Below are 17983 nucleotides of genomic sequence, written 5' to 3' on the forward strand. Positions count from 1 at the left end.
AGATGCTGGAGTCACTCCCATGGTGCTGGGTTCATTGCACTTCCCCAAACTATCTTCCTCTGCCTTAAAAACAACTCATGGAGATGGAAAGTCACAGTAACTATTCCAGTCACAGGAAAGCACCCAGTTTGCCTGCCCTGGCCCTGTGGGCAAGTGCCATCTACTAAACCTGTGCCACCTTCTGTCTACTGCACTCACCTACCAAAACGGGTGTCAGGAAAATTAATCCACAAACACCAGAGGTTTATGTCCAAAAAGGAGACAGAGGAGTCCTTTTTTCTTCATTCCAATAAAGGGAGAGGCCATGGGGCATTCCCCTGGGGTCTCTCAAATTTTTGGAGGGCGCAGCCTCCTTTTTATCCTAATTCCCGGCCGCTTGTCCCTTCTCTCTTTCCCCATAGGCTGAGGTACTTGAGAGGTACAGACTTCCCGGAACGCCTGACACCTGGGGTACCTTCCCCCCCACCCCACCCCTCCAATGCATAATCCCTTCTTAATTCTTAACTTTTATGGAATTCATCGTGTTCTCTCAGTGCCTCTTTGATCTTTTCGTGGAATCCATCCCATTGTTTCTGTTGTCTCTCCCCAATAGCTGCATCTTATCAACTGACCCACAGCTTGTTTGTAAAGACAAATCCATCATTCCTCCCACAGGGATTGGGGGGAAAATGGATTTTTTCATAAATGCACCTGTTCTTTCATTTTTCTTCCCTTTTATGAGGGCTGCTGACCGTCTTGTGCCCTGCATGGCTCTCCAAGCCTTTACCTGAAGACCTGACCTGAACTGTGATCCTTCCAGCCAGGACCCCATTGTGAGGGGATGGTGAGAGCTCTGTGTGTCAGCCCTGGTCTGGAGGCTGAGCTGAGAGTGATGATTATCCCTTTTCCAATGACCTGTGAGCAGTGGCTGCTGTAATACATAGCATAAATAAATTCGTGCTAAAGTTATAATCTCATCTAATAAGAATCCTAGCATATTTTCGAGAAACCTTCTCTGACAAGATTATAGTGATATGCAGCAAGGCCAACAGGAATATGCATCTGCAAGGAGCATATTTCCAAGAAACCTCTGTCCGATAAGATTATAACTTGTGAATATTTGTCTGCAAGAAGTGTATTTCCAAGAAACCTGACAAGATAACAACATATACACCCAAAACAGCATGAATATTTGTCTGCAAAAAGAGCATTCCAAGAAATCCCCGAAAAGCCTGAAAACATATAAAAAACACCCTAGGACAGTCGCAGTTTGTGAAGTATGGTGAAGCGGTGCTAGCAAGCTCCTCCCTGCCTCACTTGATGCTGTTCGCCTAGTATAGCATCCAACTGATTTTTGCTTGTGGCTTTTTACGATTATATTTTTTTAATAAATTATTTTTATTAATCAAATCAGCTACTCATTTATAACACTGCCAGTCCTCCAAGGGCCATAACACATGTTCTCCAGGAGTGTGAGGTCCCCATAGTCCTGGGATGCCAGTGACTGCTCTGCATGCTCTGACCTGGCCCACAGCCATTGAGAGCTGGAGTCCTCCAGTCACCCCATGGTTTCTTCTCAGACTAGAGGAGATGGCGTCGCTCTGGGGGCTGCCAGAGTCTCATCTCACCTGGGAAGCTTTTGGGTGTTTGACACCTGTGGGTGTTTCCCAGGTTATCCTCATTTCTTCAGGTGGTGACGCTTGCCCCTCACGGCTTGCCCTAAAACGGCGGCTCCTCCCTCACCTGGCGGTCATTATGAGGCGACACTGGGGCTCAGTCAAATGGTCCTAAATGGCCTGGAACTCCTGTGAGAACCGTGCTAGCCAGGAGGTGGCACTACTTCTTTCAGGGAATTGCGGAGAGTCAAAAGCTCCCCGCTGAGCCTCCTATTTTTCAGGATGAGCTCCCCCCGCGCCCTCAGCCTCTCTTCACCCGACTTGCACTCCAGAGCCTTCACCAAGACATTGCTTCCAGCTACTGAAGCACAACCCCCCGAAAAATTCGCCTTGTCGGCGAAAAGGGTCCTTGTCCGCGACCCAGGGGGGCCCTGTGCTTAAACGAAAGATTTTTTTCGGTGTGGCTGCCTGGGTAAAAGGGAAGGAGCCATTTCAGGCACAACTGAACAAACCTGGAAGCCGCGGATCTTCCCGCCCAAACGGCTCCGCAGCGGCCGGGGTAGCTCAGGGATGGCTCCCCCGGTGCCGCCCCGGTGCCGCCCCGCCAGGGCCGTGTGTGCCCGGCCCCGCCCCGCAGCCGTGCCCAGGAAGCGGGAGCAGGAAGCTGCGGGGCCGCGGGCATGGCGAGCAGCGGCCCGGCGGTGAGCGGGGAGCCTGCAGACAGTGCCGGGGCTGAAGCGGGGCTGGGACCCGGTGTTGCCCGGGCCGGGGGTGCGCAGCGCGGCCGCGTGCCTCTGGCAGGCGGCGAGGGCGGGGCCGGGGCGGCCGCAGTGCCGCTGGGCCTGGCGGGGGCTCCCGGGCAAGAGCTGTTCGTGTCCTACCCTGCGTGTGCCTTGTCTGTTCCCTCGCGTCGGTTCCTGGCTGCACGGGTGGCACTCTGGCTGCCAAGTGCGTTTCAAACCTTCCTCAAGGGTACGTAGGTTGTACCTACGGCTCCCCAAGGTCATAGGTTGTGGTTTCTGGTGTGGCAGCGGTGTTGTGGGTGAGGCTGCTGCGTCGGTAACCAGCTCTTCAGGGTGCTGAACGCCTCTAATTTGTCCTGATGCACCTTGACCACATCCCTGCTGTCCTCCGCAAATAAAAGGATTGATTTCTTGCCAGGAGGTTTTAAATGTGCTTTGAATTAACATCTTCGTTTGTATTAACAGAAACTAACACGCACAGTGAGTGCTTCTGGTAAAGAGGGAGGTGTGTGTGGTGTGCAGCCGATAAATAACAATGGTTAATGATTGTTTTGTTAACCTCCAGTGTAAAAGCCACTGCCATGGGTCTCATCGACCTCATATGCACAGCAGCCACAGCGTCCATGGAGATAAAGATCTCTCAGGCCCATATCCCATTGCTGAAGACCCCAGCACCTGTGATATTGTCAAGGCTACACAGTAAGTACATGTTCTGAGTGTGCAATGTTGAAATAGATGGGAGTGTGCTCAAATGTGAGACAGGCTGAATATTTTTACAAAGGAAATGTTTTCAGTTTCATTTTCTCCCTGTAGTAGAAGAAGAAAAATCACTTACAGCTGCTATTGTAAATGGAAGCATTTAAAGCAAACTTGTTTCACTAGGAAATTCTACTCATCAAGGCACAGCCCCACTCTTTTTTTTTTCTTATTTAAGATATGGACTCCTAGAGCGATGCAAAGAACTGGTAGAAGCAGGATATGATGTTCGACAGCCAGACAAAGAAAATGTGACTCTTCTTCACTGGGCAGCAATAAACAACAGACAGGAGCTGGTGAAGTGAGCTGGGAGTCCCTGTGACAGTAACACAGCGTATTCTGTCATTGTTACCTATAATGACTTTGTTGCTTTTGTACTTGAAAACAAAGGATTGTGCTGCTTGAGAAGAAAAGGGTGTAATTCAAATTTTAATGCACTTATCTTTGTGAAAATGTCACTAAAATGTAAAGATAGTCTGTTTATTTACATGTGAAATCATGTAGTACATGAAATCATTAGATTTTCCTGGGTTTGTTTCTGATACAAAGATGAAAGCTGAGTTTAGAAGTACCCTGCTAATGACTATATTTTTTCTTCACCATCTTGTTGAAACAGCGTTATTTACTACCAAACCACTTTTGTCCATTTGCTTCTCTAGTGAATTTTTATTATTAATTGTTTACTCCATTAACTATGTTATCTTTAGTATAATGTTTAGCTATTTTATTATGTGTGTTCCTGACCTTACTGTGTTGTTATTACACAGATACTACATTTCCAAAGGTGCGATAGTGGATCAGCTCGGTGGAGATTTGAATTCTACGCCCCTGCACTGGGCCATTAGGTAATGCTGCTTGCACCCACTAACTGCAAATCTGTTGATGTTCACAGCTGTGGTAGGGTTTTCTGAGATCCAGGGAACAAAGCACTGCTTGTCTGTAGAAAACGTAACCTGAAATAACTATTCTGGGAAAACTTCTCCAAGTGTGAAGTCTCCCATTGGACAATCAGTGCTTTCTTCTAGAGTGTCAGTCTTTTGTCAGAGTCAGAGGCTTGGATGACTGTTCACAGGAGAAGTTACTGTAGAATAATCACTGTGTTCTAAATTAATGCTTTGCCCTAGGCTCATTTATTATGGTGTATATATTTAATATAATTTCCTGAAAAAAGCCATGAGAGTCTGAATTTTTTTTGGGGATGCCTCTGAGAATTGTTAAGGCAATGCTTTCATTAAAATATCCATTTTTTTCATCATCTCTATAGTTTTATTTCACGTATCGTTATAGACAAGGACACCTTCCCATGGTCATGTTATTGTTGAAATATGGAGCGGATCCCAGTCTTATTGATGGGGAAGGATTCAGTAGCATTCATTTAGCAGTGCTGTTCCAACACATGCCCATCATAACCTACCTAATAGCAAAAGGCCAGGTATGTTGGTGATGTCCCTAATGTTGTTTTCTGCTTATGAGTAGCTGCCTGTGTGTAGGAGACATTTCAGAATTAACTGGTTTTTTTTCCCTAGATGAAAAGCAGTGACTCTACACCTACTTTTCTGTGCTAGAAGTGCAGACAAATTTAGATCTTTTTTATATTTGTACATATTATTTTTTAATACTCTTCCCTATTCCTGTCGTTCCCTATATCCAGATTCACCTGCATTTCAGCATGAAATATTTATGATTTGATTACAGTTTTGTAACTAATAATATGTGCAGTTCTCCATCAATTGAAGAATGCAGAATAAATTATCAATTAGGTCTGAATTTTCATTAGGAATTTTTGTACTGTATCCATGGTAGTTGATATCTCTTAGCTTATTTCTTATCTGAAATGAACAGAATTAATGGCAAGTGTAACAACTTGCTAATAAGAATGACAGGAGAGTTCTTATATGACCTAGACTGATTCTGAGGAGCAATATAGTATTAGGATTTAAAAGTTTGCTAAGTCTATTTTCTTTCACATGAAGTTCTCTTTAGGGAGAGTAACTGATTTCTGGAATGTAGGTATAGTGGTGTATATCACAAGCCTAATAAAGTTGTTGGCCCACCTATCTTCTACTAAAAATATCCAAGTGAATAATTCTTCTAAGAAAATCTGTGCTAATGTAATGATAGGTTTCCTTGCTCCCTGCCTCCATCTTTCTTGTAAAGAAGGAAGAAAAGTAAAAAAGAGGAAGGAAGAAAATTTAGGTTAGATATTTAACTATGTCTTGAGGTATATAATCCTTCTTTGTTGTTTTAATAAACCCGGCTTTCTTATTTTCTGTACATCTGTTATGTACATCTATTTACACAAGAAACATGGTTAGCATTGCTTTACAAGATCCTTTTTTATTGTATTTCTTTGCAAGGAGGACAAGAAATATAGTTGACATGATTCACTTAATAATATCCTTATTGGAGTCTCTCCCTTAAAAATTTCCTTAAATGGAAACTCAGAATATTCTGAAAGGAATGATATACAAGACTTGTAGGAGGATAACATTTTAAATGAGTGTTGGCTTCTTGGCTGATATAATTTGATTTCTGTCTGTTTTCTGTTCATTAGTGAAGCTAAGCTAGTTCTATAGACTTGAATTCCACTGTTTCCTGAAATCACTGGTAATTGCTTGTTATCTTATTCTTAGAACATAGACACAATAGACTTCAATGGACAAACACCTTTAATGTTAACAGCACAAAAAGTCATTGGGTAAGTAGAGAGTAACTGAAGAAGAGTCTATTGTATTGTACTCAAGAAGCAGTTAGGTGAAATTTTCCTTACTGTTGTTTTGTTTTCTTTTTAATCTGACATTCCTTTTCCTTCTATTTGTACTAAAATATGAGGTGTTTCAGAGATCAGGAGTTGGGAATAGCTCACTGGATATAGAAAAGAAAGTAAAAAAATTTCTAAAAGAATTTTAGGTTTGTGGCTGAATCATCTGCAGCCTTACTGTATTTTCTGCAAAATGAAAACAAATGGGTGTGGATGCAGTGAAATGCATTTAAAACAAATAAAATGGGGAGATACAAGCTATGTATGGTGTTGTAGAAGATATAACCTGTGTTATGAACCTCATATTTGTTAAAATGGTAAAGTAGCATGGTCTGGAGAAAAACTCCCAGGATAGGTCTGGAATTCTAAACACAGATCTATCACCGATGAGCTGGTTCTGAGAAGGCATTATATATCTGATGTTGTTTCACAAATGGGAACTATTGTTTTATAGTGTTCAAAAGTTTCATTTCCAGTCTAGATTATCTTCTGTTTGTTAACTCTCATACTTTATTTTCATCTAGACCAGAGCCCATGAGGTATCTTTTAAAGTTTAACCCCTCTCTCAATGCTGTAGACAATGTTGAAAAGAATACTGCACTGCATTGGGCAATAATCTCAGGAAATACTAGTGCAGTGGATTTGTTGCTGGAAGCTGGTGCCAGCCTGAACATAAAAAATGTCAAGGTACAATTTCCTTTGTGATACTTTGTCCTATGTGGCATGAATGTGTAAAATGAATGTAAAGGAAAATCAGTCCTCTCCATGTTGTATGTAAATTACAGCAGGGTTTAGCTAAGAGCAGATGTTCTTAGTCTTTCCCAGAAGGAAGTAGCACCTTTCTTGAGGTGTGACTCAAAGTGTGGATGCAGAGGTTCTTTGCAACCTTTGTGTAACAAATAGCCAAGCCTTGTGTTCACTCAACAGTAATTGTGTCCTTTGCAGATTCTGCTCCCTCACCCTTTTTAGTTTCATTTCCTTGGGGTGTTTAATTAGTTTCATTTTCTTGGGGCCTTGTTTAAATTCTTTTTTATCTCTTATTTTGGCTGTTTTCTGTTTAAAAACGTCATGAGGACTTGGGCAGATTTAAAAAAATACGTTTCTTAGTGTTCAGTCAGACTTGTAAAGACTTAATTTTAAGTGAATGTCCTCATGTGAAAGCTGATGTTTGGCAATGCCTGTTTGTACATTCAAAAGGTTATCACATATGAAAGGCTTCTACTTAATATTTGTAGAAATTGATAGTATGAATGTTGAGAGTATAGATTCCCATGACTATATAGACATGTTACTGGAGGCAGTCCAACAGATAAATAGGTGCAAGCTATTTGCAAGTATCAGTTTTTAGAACTACGAAGCTCTGATTTGAGCATGTTAGCACTCTGAATTTAGCTTACCTTTACCATAAAAAAAATAGTGGGGGGAGATGGAGCTGGGAAGTAACTGCCCAGTTAGTCTTGTTTTAACTATATTCATTTCTTGTTTCTGTTAAAAATGAGAGTATTTATGTGTTAAGTACATAAATAAATAACCCTTTCTGTTGTTAAAGGGAGAGACACCGCTTGACATTGCTTATCAAAGTCAGAATCACTTCATGATTTATATGATACAAGAGGAAGAAAGAATGAGAAACAGGAGAAATAACAGGTTGCTGAAAATAATAGAGAAATATGAGGTAATTTCCTGAGTAATAACTAATGGAAATAAAGCTTGAGCATGCTGTGGTTAGTGACATGCAAATTAACAAGAGTAATTTCTGAAATTGGGTGCACAAAATAGAATTCTTTAAAAGCACATAGGAGTGATTTGGGTGGGATGTTTTGTGTCATACCTCACCTCTGCTTTTGATATATTGATGTGTCCTATCTTATTTTGAGTCTTTCAGCATTTGTTATTACATGAACTGAATAATTTTAGATAAGACCTGCTTAAGTACTTTGTCATATTTTAACAATTATAATTTAACAGCTCTTCCTGATGTTGGCATCTTCCTTGACATTCATATGGGCTATTGGATATGTCATGGACTTGAGTTCTGATTCTTGGCTTTTCAAAGGAGGTTTGCTTCTCGGCCTGCTATTTGGGATGTCTCTGTTCGTGAGGTTTGCATTCTTTTTCTCTCTGTTTTTGTACTTACTTGTCAAAGGCACTTTAAAAAGTATCTGATGCATAATTATTTTCAGAGTTTAGTTTCATTTAGTAAAAAGGTACCTTCTGAGAAATGGTTGCATGGTGTGTGAAGAGTTTAAATACAGGTACTTTTTAGAATGAATAACTATAGAAATTGAATGTATTTAAGTGTATACAATAATAGTTTCTTGTCACTGAAGGATTTGAAAAAAAACCCCCAAACCCAGTCTGTTTGCTAATTTTATTGTCAGATCGTTATTAACGGTCTGCATCTGGTAGACATGGAGATATCTGCTCAGAAATGTCCTTTATCACAACATTTTCCTGCTATATTCTGTCAAAGATGAGTTTTAATGAGCAGTCCCCTCTCTCTCCGTTCCCCAGAGCTCCCAGTGTTATCTTGAGTTGTTTCTCACTTTTTTCTGCCACAGTCAGTGGTCACCGACATGACAATGCTGTCTGTGTGCAAATAGATAGATTGGAATTTTCACTCAGTCCTACAGGCCTTTTCTTATATAATATTGTACTGGAACAGAGCACTCTTCAGCTTTATTTTTGTATTGTTAATGCCCTGTATATGGATAAATAGTGCTTTTGAGTGGCAGTTCTTGACTGCTTTGAGAGACTTGAAGTAAACCATAAATGAAATTTTTACAGTTACAAATAAGATTATTTATATTCTATGGATTTATGTTTCAGATGTATTTTGAAAAACATTTTTTTCTTTTAATGTTCTTTCAGGCAACTCGTGGGGCTTAAGAATCTGAGGTATCTTCCCACAGCATTTCTGCTAAGTTCAGTTTTTTGGATGTCCATGACCTGGTTTTTCTGGTTCCTTCCTGATATCCTTTATACTCAAGAAATGCAACTCTCCTTGGAGTTTCTTGTAAATCTAAACCTGGCTGTGCAAATAGTGATGAGCAGTTCCAGATAATTCCAGATAATCCCATGTGACTGTTAGTATCAGTATTATTAGGTACGATTGGTTTAATCCCATTGGGAAGGAGCAAAGTGACTTTTCAGTTATACGCTGACTAAAAATCTGTACCTTCTTTTGTCTGTAGATTTTTGTCTTTATAACCTGAACTATTTCATGTGTTACTGGAGTATCAGAATGAAGATGTTTGTTATAAAATTAATTGTTTCTGTTAGCATCTCCATGTTACTCTTTAGTCGTCCTCACTGAGACGGTTGTACAGTGGTGTATTTTGGCATGTGGTATAACTGGGTAACACCTATATTAATAGTAATTTTAAAAGCATCTCTTCTTTCTGAAATGGTAAGCATTCAATGGTTAGTGGTATTCATGCTCCTGCCTTTAAAAACAACATCCTTTACCTCCACCTCCCTAAAAAAAAGAAAAAATTTCTTTGTGTTCCTGCAACATAAACTGTCCAGTCTCCCATTTTTATTCACAGGTTACATTGAATCTTTAGTATACAGTGGATTAATTTCTGACATTTACTTTCTTTGAAGAAGCTTTTCACTGATGAGTACAAAAACAGTTTAGTAGTTTGTGCTCTCTTTCCAGTGCTCTGCTCTTTTGTTACACAGTGGGTATCTGTTTATTGGTAAAGTTGTGTGAAAAGGCCTTTAGGAAAATACTTAGAACTGCATGTAATTTTGTACTAAACCAGCTATAATATATTGCTCCACAGTTTTAATTAATTTTTAATTCAGCCTTTAAATGACATTTTCTCTTGTACTGTTCCAAATTAATATGTCCTTAATAGAATTATCTGGATTAACTTTGAACTGATCAAGTATATTCCTGCTGGGAATTCATGCATACACTTGTATAAATGGAAATGGTGTTATTCAATTGTTGTGAAGCTTTAAGGTTTGTTTTATTGGTATCATCTAAGTTAAAAGGAAAAAAAAATTCCACTGGTAGGGATTTGAGTCAGACACTTTGCTGAAGATAGTGAGCATAGCGATATTCTGAAGTCCTAACCACAGCCTGGTGAAATGGGCCAGTGGCTAGGTTTCCATTTCACTGTCCAACCCTATTTCTCATGAATGTGTTTTCCTTCTGGAGCTGATCACATATCTGAGTGTCTTAAAAGTTTTCAGCATTTTAGTTAGCTGCATTTATCTGTCAAACTTCCTCAAGACTGAATGAAAATCCAGTCACACTAATGAAGGATTTTTCTGAGCTCAAAAAAACCAATAGCAGTGCAAATAGACCAGCAGTATCCACAAGAAACATATCATCATTTTGACTTCTAAAATTGTTCCCTGCAACTGCATTGTAACAAACACAGCTGGTGTTTGTGCCACTATTTCCTAAATTATCATATTGATTTTAATTAGAACTGTTTGCAGTGTTGTTAGTTCATAAGACAAAACAACCTTGAGGTTGCTATCTTGCATTTTTAAAATTTACATGCATTGGGGGTCATGGAGTGACTGAGGGGTCACTGGAGATGCAGTCCAGCTTGAGCTCTCTGCCTGCTCCTTGGTGGCAGCAGGGACTGTTCTTTAGCAGCCTGAGTCTTTGATGCATGAATTGAATTAGTATGAAACTTGTCCCACTCAACATTCTTCTGTTGTTGTACAGAGACAGTTAATCTTGACGTGTTTTTCTTCCCCACTCATCTGATACAGAGATGGTTTTAGTTCATGGTGTAAAAACTGTTCCTAATATCCCATTACCTTCAGAAACATTTAGCAGTGTGTTTAGTGTTTTTTGTGTGACAAAAATAGTTTCAGGATGACTTCCAGTTATGTTTTTCTGAATGAATATATTTAGTTGCTTTTAGCTAAAATGAATAGGACAAGGTAAGACTGCATAACAGCCACCTGTTTGAGTTAGGGGTGGGTGCAGCAGCCAAATGAATTTCACAGCTGTCAGAAGCTTTATAGCTGTGCATGTCTGACTGATATTGTTTGAATAAAGTACAAAAGCTTCAGAGGGAAAGAAGAAATCAAATTTGTTTCATATCTGTGAAATAATCAGAGGCAAAAATCTGGAAGACTTTTAAGGAGGACATGGAGCCATATTATGATGCAAATTTATACAGTTGTAAGAGTCTTCTCCAGCACTCAAACTAGACAGAATATTCCATTTCTCTGATAAGATGGCCTTGGAAGGACAGAGAGGATCCTACTGTCAAAGTGAAAGTAATTTTTTCCTTCTTGTGTCTTGCTTGTAAACTTGTATAAACTAATTTTAGGATATTTTGCTTGTTAGAAAAATAATGGTGTTATGAGTTATAAGTCCTTAACCTGACTATCACATACCACAAATGTAATTCTTAAAATCACTGTCTTGTTCAGCATGATGGGTCTTCTCTATTATTTCTATAAAACCTGGAGTACTGATCCTGGATATATAAAGACTTCAGAAGAAGAAAGGAAAGAGGTAGGAGATTTTTGTAAAAACAAATGGAAAGGTTGACGTGGTGCAACATGTATGTACTTCTGGTTTGTCGTCATGTGCAGCTTTGTTAAAGTGGAAAGCAGTGAAATATTCTTCCTCAAAGAGTTTTTAGCAATGTTGTTTAACAACACAGGTCTTGGAGAATTTCTCCTTCTACTGCTTTTTTCCTCATCTTCCTCGTTCTGCTATAATTTCCTTGTATGTATCTTCTCTTTGAAATGCAAGCTTTGGCCAAAGGTTGTACAGACTCACTGGTGTTATCTATGATATGAATTCTCATAGAACTTCACTTAAAAAATAGAAGTTTTGCATAATTTCTGCTTCAATTGTCTCTGATTAGAAAGAAATAGTCACAGTGCTATCCTATATATTATATGCTAGTAATTATTTAAATTTTACTAGGCACTTTGAGGATATGTATAATGGTTTGATTTTTGTTCTTGAACATTTTGCAACTCACATGCTGTTTCTGAACTGTTTTATAGTGGCCAGAAGAAATCATGAGCAGCCAATCAGTAGAGAATTTAGTGTCTGGTCTCCCCAGCCTATGCGTTAAGGAAGGCATTTTGTTTGTGATCGCGTGGCTCTCCTTGAGGTTGTTTTTCTTCAGATTGCCAGAGAGAATAAACTGCAGTTTTAAGATATTGTCACAGGACTCATAAACATGTCCTTATAAAGGAGCAGACTTCATCTCCCTGAAATCTGACTGACTATATGAGAGATGCCATCTCATTGTATGGAATATGTAATTCACATAATTTTTTAATTTTGGCAACACTGAGATACTTTTCTGAGCAATCTATTGTGGGTGAAGGTGCATTAGTATTTATTAGTTTGTTTTTTCTTGTGCTCCTCTTTATATAGCAAGTTCTTATTCCTGTTCATGCTTGGCACTTTAAATACTTAAAAAATGCAGAAGTCCTAATGTAGAACTCTTCATAGCACCTATGGAATTGTGATCCAAGTGCAAGCACAAAATACTTTGTCTTTCAGAACATAATAGCTCTTGCAGAAGCTGGTTGCTTGGACTTCAGAACATTCTGCACATCATGTCTTGTAAGTGGGGCTGTTGTACTTCTGTTTTTTGTGAATCTGCCTTTTATTCAATACTGCCATAAAAAGCCTTTTTCCTCTTTTAATGACTGCTTGTCATTAAAGTGTTACAAAAGTAGTTTGTTATATATTGTTTAGATTTCTGTATTTCTTTTATGGTGACAAGAGATTCTTTGAGATTCTTGGACTCTAATCGTAATTTTAAAAAATTAATTCCATCTCTTTTTTTTTATTTTGAGTGTATAGTTCTCATCTATGTTCTGTGATATGAGGTCATATTGTGAAATGTAATTATGCAAAATGTGGTTGTAACTGTAAGGTGATGCCTTAAACTTTGAGCAAATGCTTCTGCCATGAGTGTATTCTTTTCTTTCATCCTCACCTAGGTAAGGAAGCCTTTGAGATCTGTGCATTGCCTTGCTTGCCAAGCATGTGTAGCCAAATATGATCAGCATTCTCTGTGGACTGGACGGTGCATAGGTGAGAGTGTGTGTTTTATCAAATTTGAAAATGCCATATATTTTAAAAATTGCAGAGATAACATTTATTGCCTTAAAGAGAGAGTACATGTGATGCAAGAATATCCTGTTGATACAGAAGGGGTAGGTGCCCGTTGATAGGTGCCAGAGGGAAATTAGCTGGAAGAGAGAAAAGCAAATAAGATTATTCAGAGATTGTTCGAGTGGTCACCCTAAGGACCCAGACCACACAATATTTAACTCTTTCTTTGGAGAGGGAGGAAACAGGGGATATGATTGAGACTTCTAAAAAAGGAAAGAAAAAAATTAATAAGATGGTGAATTATTAATATTATAATATTCTATTATAATATTATACTATAATTTTATAATAATAATATTATTATATTCTGCATTATAAGATACAGAATTATTAGCCAAGCACATTATAGTAGAACTAGGGATTTAAAATTGATAAAGGAAAAAATGTCTCCACATAGCAGGCAGTGAAATTTTAGGCCTTGCTGTAAGGGGTTGCAATCATAGGCAATATCAGCAGGTTCAGAAAGGGATTAGACAAACTTTTTTGGACAATGTATCCAGGAATAGATACTAAAAGAACCAGACAAGTGTGCACAGTCTGACATTTTAATTTAGTCGCTGTGGATGAGGAGAATGAACACACAAAGTGGCTGGACTTGTGTGACTTCCTGAACTTCCATTGCCTCTTGTCACTGTTAGGGACAGTTCTGAGTGGAGCAGCTGTACCACTGAGATAACGCTGTAGGGCATTTCCATCTTCTTGTGTTCTTCCCTCTCACCCTCTCTCTTCCTTTCTGGCTCATTACTGGTGATGCTCAGGATAGGAAGGTGATAGCTTCACATTTTTAACAATATATTTCTCACCTTGTTTTTGTCAATACCTTTTATCCTAGTGTTAAATGCTATATTTACAATGTTTGCTATTTACGAGGTGCTGAGTCATCCTTCTGATGTGTCAGAGGTTTGAGCTATACGATTGTAATTTAAAAAAAAACATCTTCATATAACAGTTTTTGTGACAGAGGTTTGGTGTATGTTTTCAATTCTGAAGGACACAAGGTCAGACAAATTGAACAGCTTAGACTTCTCAGTCATATAAGACAGTTTTATTGTTCATGGGAGGGAGTTGTGGTTGCTTAATTAGTTTTCATCATACTAAAACAGCTGAAGATACGCTCTGAAGGAGAGACAAATCCTGGTTGACTTTATCTAACTAATTCTATTATATAAATTGGAATGGCTTACAGGAGAAAGTTGAGAGAGAGATCAGCCTTGCCAAGCTCTCTTGTGGATGGCAGAGGTTAAAATAAGAAATGGTTTTGACTCTCTTTTTATTCCTGCTAACTTCAGTGGGAATGCAAGTACTGCTGAATTTTAAAATGTCCAACTTTAAATTTTTTTTTTCCTTTTTTTCCTCAATTTCAGGCATTGGGAACCATTATTACTACCTGTTGTTTCTGTTTTTCATGATGGTGACTGGTGTCTGGCTGCTTTATGGAACTTTCCAGTGTAGGTATCCATGAATTCAGTTTTATTTAGCTTTCAAACCCCTCTCTGTGTGGTCCTTATTTTTCAGCATTTCATTTCCAGCAAGTGTAACCTGCACAAGGGATACCTTATTTCAGCAGTGATGTTATTGTGTAGCTTAAGTGAGAATGCATCCTTTCTCAGTCTTTGGTCAAATACCTTACTGCGTTTTTGTTGAGCAAGAACAAAGATGCTGCTGTAGTGGGATATCCATTGGAAAATGAAATAGAAGGAAGCATTTTGTTAGAGAGGAAATAGGAAAGCCATGTGGAGAAAGGTCAGGTTCTAATCTGGATGCCCTTTGCTGTAACAGAAAACAAGTTCTGTAAATAGTTTGTAAATACATTGCAAAAGCTTGATTGTTTGGGGGTTTTTTTAATTTGGAAATATCTATAATAAACATAAACTTTTTTTTTGTTTTAAAGTAATTTAATTCTGAAGAGGAAAAAGTGTATTATCGTACTAATAAATCTGAACTGTTACTTTGAAAAATTAAAAAAATTATTGGAAAGGAGAGGAAAGCCCTTAGAATTTAGTTGCTAGGATGAATTACCATAGCACCAACCTTTAAAAATATGGATGTTTTTCTGTGGATCATGAGCACAGAGTGTAGAGATTATGCAGCCAGAACAGCAAGCAGTCATGCATCTGTGTGGGTGCTTTTACATGGCAACAGGGTAGATGAAGCGTGGTATTTCTACAAGACGTTGCTATGTAATATTCATTTTATGCAAATAGTCTTTGCTCAGCTCTTAAGGGCTTAAAAGCACAATTAACTGATTATGTCTCTTGTCAGATTGGTCCAACCACTGTGCAAGTTTCCGTCAAGATGGAGCCTGGACATACTTCACCCAGACAGTGTCCTGCTCTCCCTGGGTTTCCTACATCTCCTCAGTAGCTTGTTTCCACACCCTATGGGCCTCTATGTGGCTCACCGTTCAGCTTTATCAGGTAATATTTTCCTTCAGTTTATGCTTCTTGTCGCATTAAAGCTTTTCCCTGGATAATTTACTCCCATAAAAACCCTGTGCCTTCTCTCCCTGATTATTGTCACAGGAAGGTGCTGCTTTTAAATCTCAGAGCAGGCCTTGAAGTTTCACAGGTTCTTGTGCACTCATAATTTCCCTGTTGGAAGCAATAGAATTACAGTCTGCAAGTTGTTCCTATAACTGAGTTTGGGTTTACTACTCATCAGAAATTTCAAGCCTGTAAAAAGTTGTATTTAAAGACAAGAAATTTATTTGACTAATATAACTGATATTAATGACCCCAAAACTGCACTAAAGCTTAGTAGCGTGGCTATTCCTGAGTTGAAAATTCTATGGCAGAGCTCAGCCATACGTCATTAGACTGCATTAAATCCCACTGCTACCATAAAAACATATGACCTGGATTTTATCTTGTTGAGGACAGTCAAATTTCTTGTTTATGTTTTTCTCAGAGAAAAGCTTGGCTATGCAAACAAAATTGAGAAGAGCTGTCTTAAAACATCTGTGAAACAGCTTGTTTATCAGCTCTTGGGAAAGAGATGTCTTTGAAATACGTGTTAAACATACTGAGCTAAAGGCTTGTTTTATATCTTGTTTAGTAAAAAAAACCAAAAAGCAAAAGCTCTACAATTTTAGACATGTACTGCTAAATTTTTGCAGTGGCCAAGACACTGGAATATCATGCTGGAAAAAGATAGAGAGGATATTTACAGTTTAACTACTGTGTTTCATACACAGTGATTTGAAAACGTACTGCTTTATGGCATTTAGTGTCATTGTGAATCAAGGGATCTTTTTCTACCATTTTGTGTGGTAGACTGTAGACAAAAATCTGAGGAGATTGGTGCTTAACTGTGATAGATTTTATACTTCTACAGACATCCCAATTAAGTTTGCCTTCTCTGGAAGCTGCTGTTAGAGCTTGCCAGGTTCTGTTTTAGCCCAGGAGACATTTGAAAACATACCTTTCAGTCATCAGTTACAGTAGTGGTTACTTATTTGTTAGATATGTCTAGCCTCTTCCCCACTGCTCCCCTCTAATTAGTACCTTTTGGTCTCACCAGAATTTTAATCTGTGATGTTCATGTTGTAAGCATTGCTTACATTTTTTTTCTAATCAGATTGCGTTCCTGGGGTTGACCTCACATGAAAGAATGAACATCCTGGTACAGAGAAAATCCTCTAAGCATCCTGTTCCACTCAGAAGGACTCCATACAAGTGGGTATTATTGAATAGAGTGTTTTAAGCATGTTATCTCTTCAATACTAATTTGTTTCACTGCTTCATAAATGCAAAAACACTGTTCTGGGGGTGAGGGAGTACTGTCCTCTAATTTGTTCCTCAGTCTCTGTGTCTGTTTTGTAGGGTCAGAAAGAGAATTACGGTATGAACTGGTCCCTTACGAGCTTCTCTTGCAGTATTTAGCTTTATTAATAGAAGTCGGTACCAAATTTTGCCTTTTTCCTCAGGTATACTAACAGATGAGATCTTACTAACTTTTAAATATTTGAGTTCAACTTAATCTACTCTCATTTGTTAATGTAAAACATGTTGTAAAAGTTCAGCAAAGGAACAATGCTCAACTGAGAGCTGTTTCTTCTCCCTAAGCTGTCTCCCTTGACAGGTTAATATCTTAAGTAATGTCTCATGGTGAAGTGGTATTTTTCATGCTTGCAGTCTTCTTTTTTTAGGTTTATTAATGCATATTTTTCTCTTTTTTTCAGCCTTGGATGCTTCCAGAATTTTGCAGACTTTTTTCAGTGCAGTTGCTTTGGTATGTTCAAACCCAACATAATTGACTGGACCAAGCAATACAAACTTTTTCATCTGGCAAAGGAGAAAAATGTTCATTCTGTGTAAAGTTTTGCTTAATTTCTAAGACAGTTGAGCTGAAAGCTACATAAAACTGGATATTTTGTTAATTTTTACAATTTTTTCTGAAGCTGCTTGTTTTTATTTTTTCTTGTTGTTTCAAATATTAAATTTAACTTGTATAAGAAACAGCAGATTTGTATATGGAACAGTCACTGTGTGTCTGTGTATGTATAGTTTGAGCTGAAACAATTTAAAATTTTATGTGAGGAGATGACACAAATATATATATTTTTAAAGGTAAGTTTTTGGGATAGGATTTCAAAGTGATGTTGGGACTCTTTACTTTTCTGGTAATAAAAGACACTTGAATTTGAAAATTAAGGTGAATGTTCATGTTTAAAAACTTAATATTACAATTACATTGTAGTTTTATTGCTTATGTTTTGCAAACCTCTAGTAAGTCTTTGTATTTGAAGAGTTTATATGTAATAAAATAGAGCTTTCATACTTATAAATGTATTTTTGCAGTCTGAAATAGATGCAAGGGATATGTGACCAATGAAGAGTGGGTGGGCACAAAACCATAAGGAGTGTGACTTTTATGTTTTTCATATATATATATGCCCTGTTAGGGTATGAAAACAGGTACGTTTATGATGGAAGATAGCAATATACATAAAGAGAAGCAATTGTTCCCCACTGCATCTGTAATAGCTAATGTCAGTCACATT

At 38.3% G+C, this 17983-nt stretch overlaps 1 protein-coding gene across 6 annotated transcripts; it reads left to right on the forward strand.

The window, feature by feature from the left end:
* Positions 1-1481: 1481 nt before the first annotated feature.
* On the forward strand, positions 1482-17767 carry ZDHHC13 (zDHHC palmitoyltransferase 13). Of its 6 annotated transcripts, none has more exons than XM_086893001.1 (17): positions 1482-2296; positions 2904-3037; positions 3273-3395; positions 3862-3939; positions 4382-4526; positions 5728-5792; positions 6380-6542; positions 7405-7530; positions 7824-7957; positions 8727-8827; positions 11225-11349; positions 12361-12423; positions 12807-12900; positions 14346-14429; positions 15244-15398; positions 16558-16655; positions 17162-17767. In XM_086893001.1, the coding sequence occupies exons 1-17, from the start codon at positions 2276-2278 to the stop codon at positions 17295-17297; spliced, it is 1845 nt and encodes a 614-aa protein (XP_086749127.1). In that variant the 5' UTR covers positions 1482-2275; the 3' UTR covers positions 17298-17767. The 6 variants fall into 6 exon arrangements, with proteins under 6 accessions (XP_086749127.1, XP_086749128.1, XP_086749129.1 ...); XM_023928806.2 differs by lacking the exon at positions 1482-2296 and adding an exon at positions 2379-2567; XM_086893004.1 differs by lacking the exon at positions 1482-2296 and adding an exon at positions 2402-2567 and having other exon boundaries at positions 3273-3418.
* Positions 17768-17983: the final 216 nt, after the last annotated feature.

Source organism: Cyanistes caeruleus, chromosome 6 (assembly GCF_971803275.1).
Source record: "Cyanistes caeruleus chromosome 6, bCyaCae1.hap1.1, whole genome shotgun sequence".
In the NCBI taxonomy this organism is placed as follows: Eukaryota; Metazoa; Chordata; class Aves; order Passeriformes; family Paridae; genus Cyanistes; species Cyanistes caeruleus.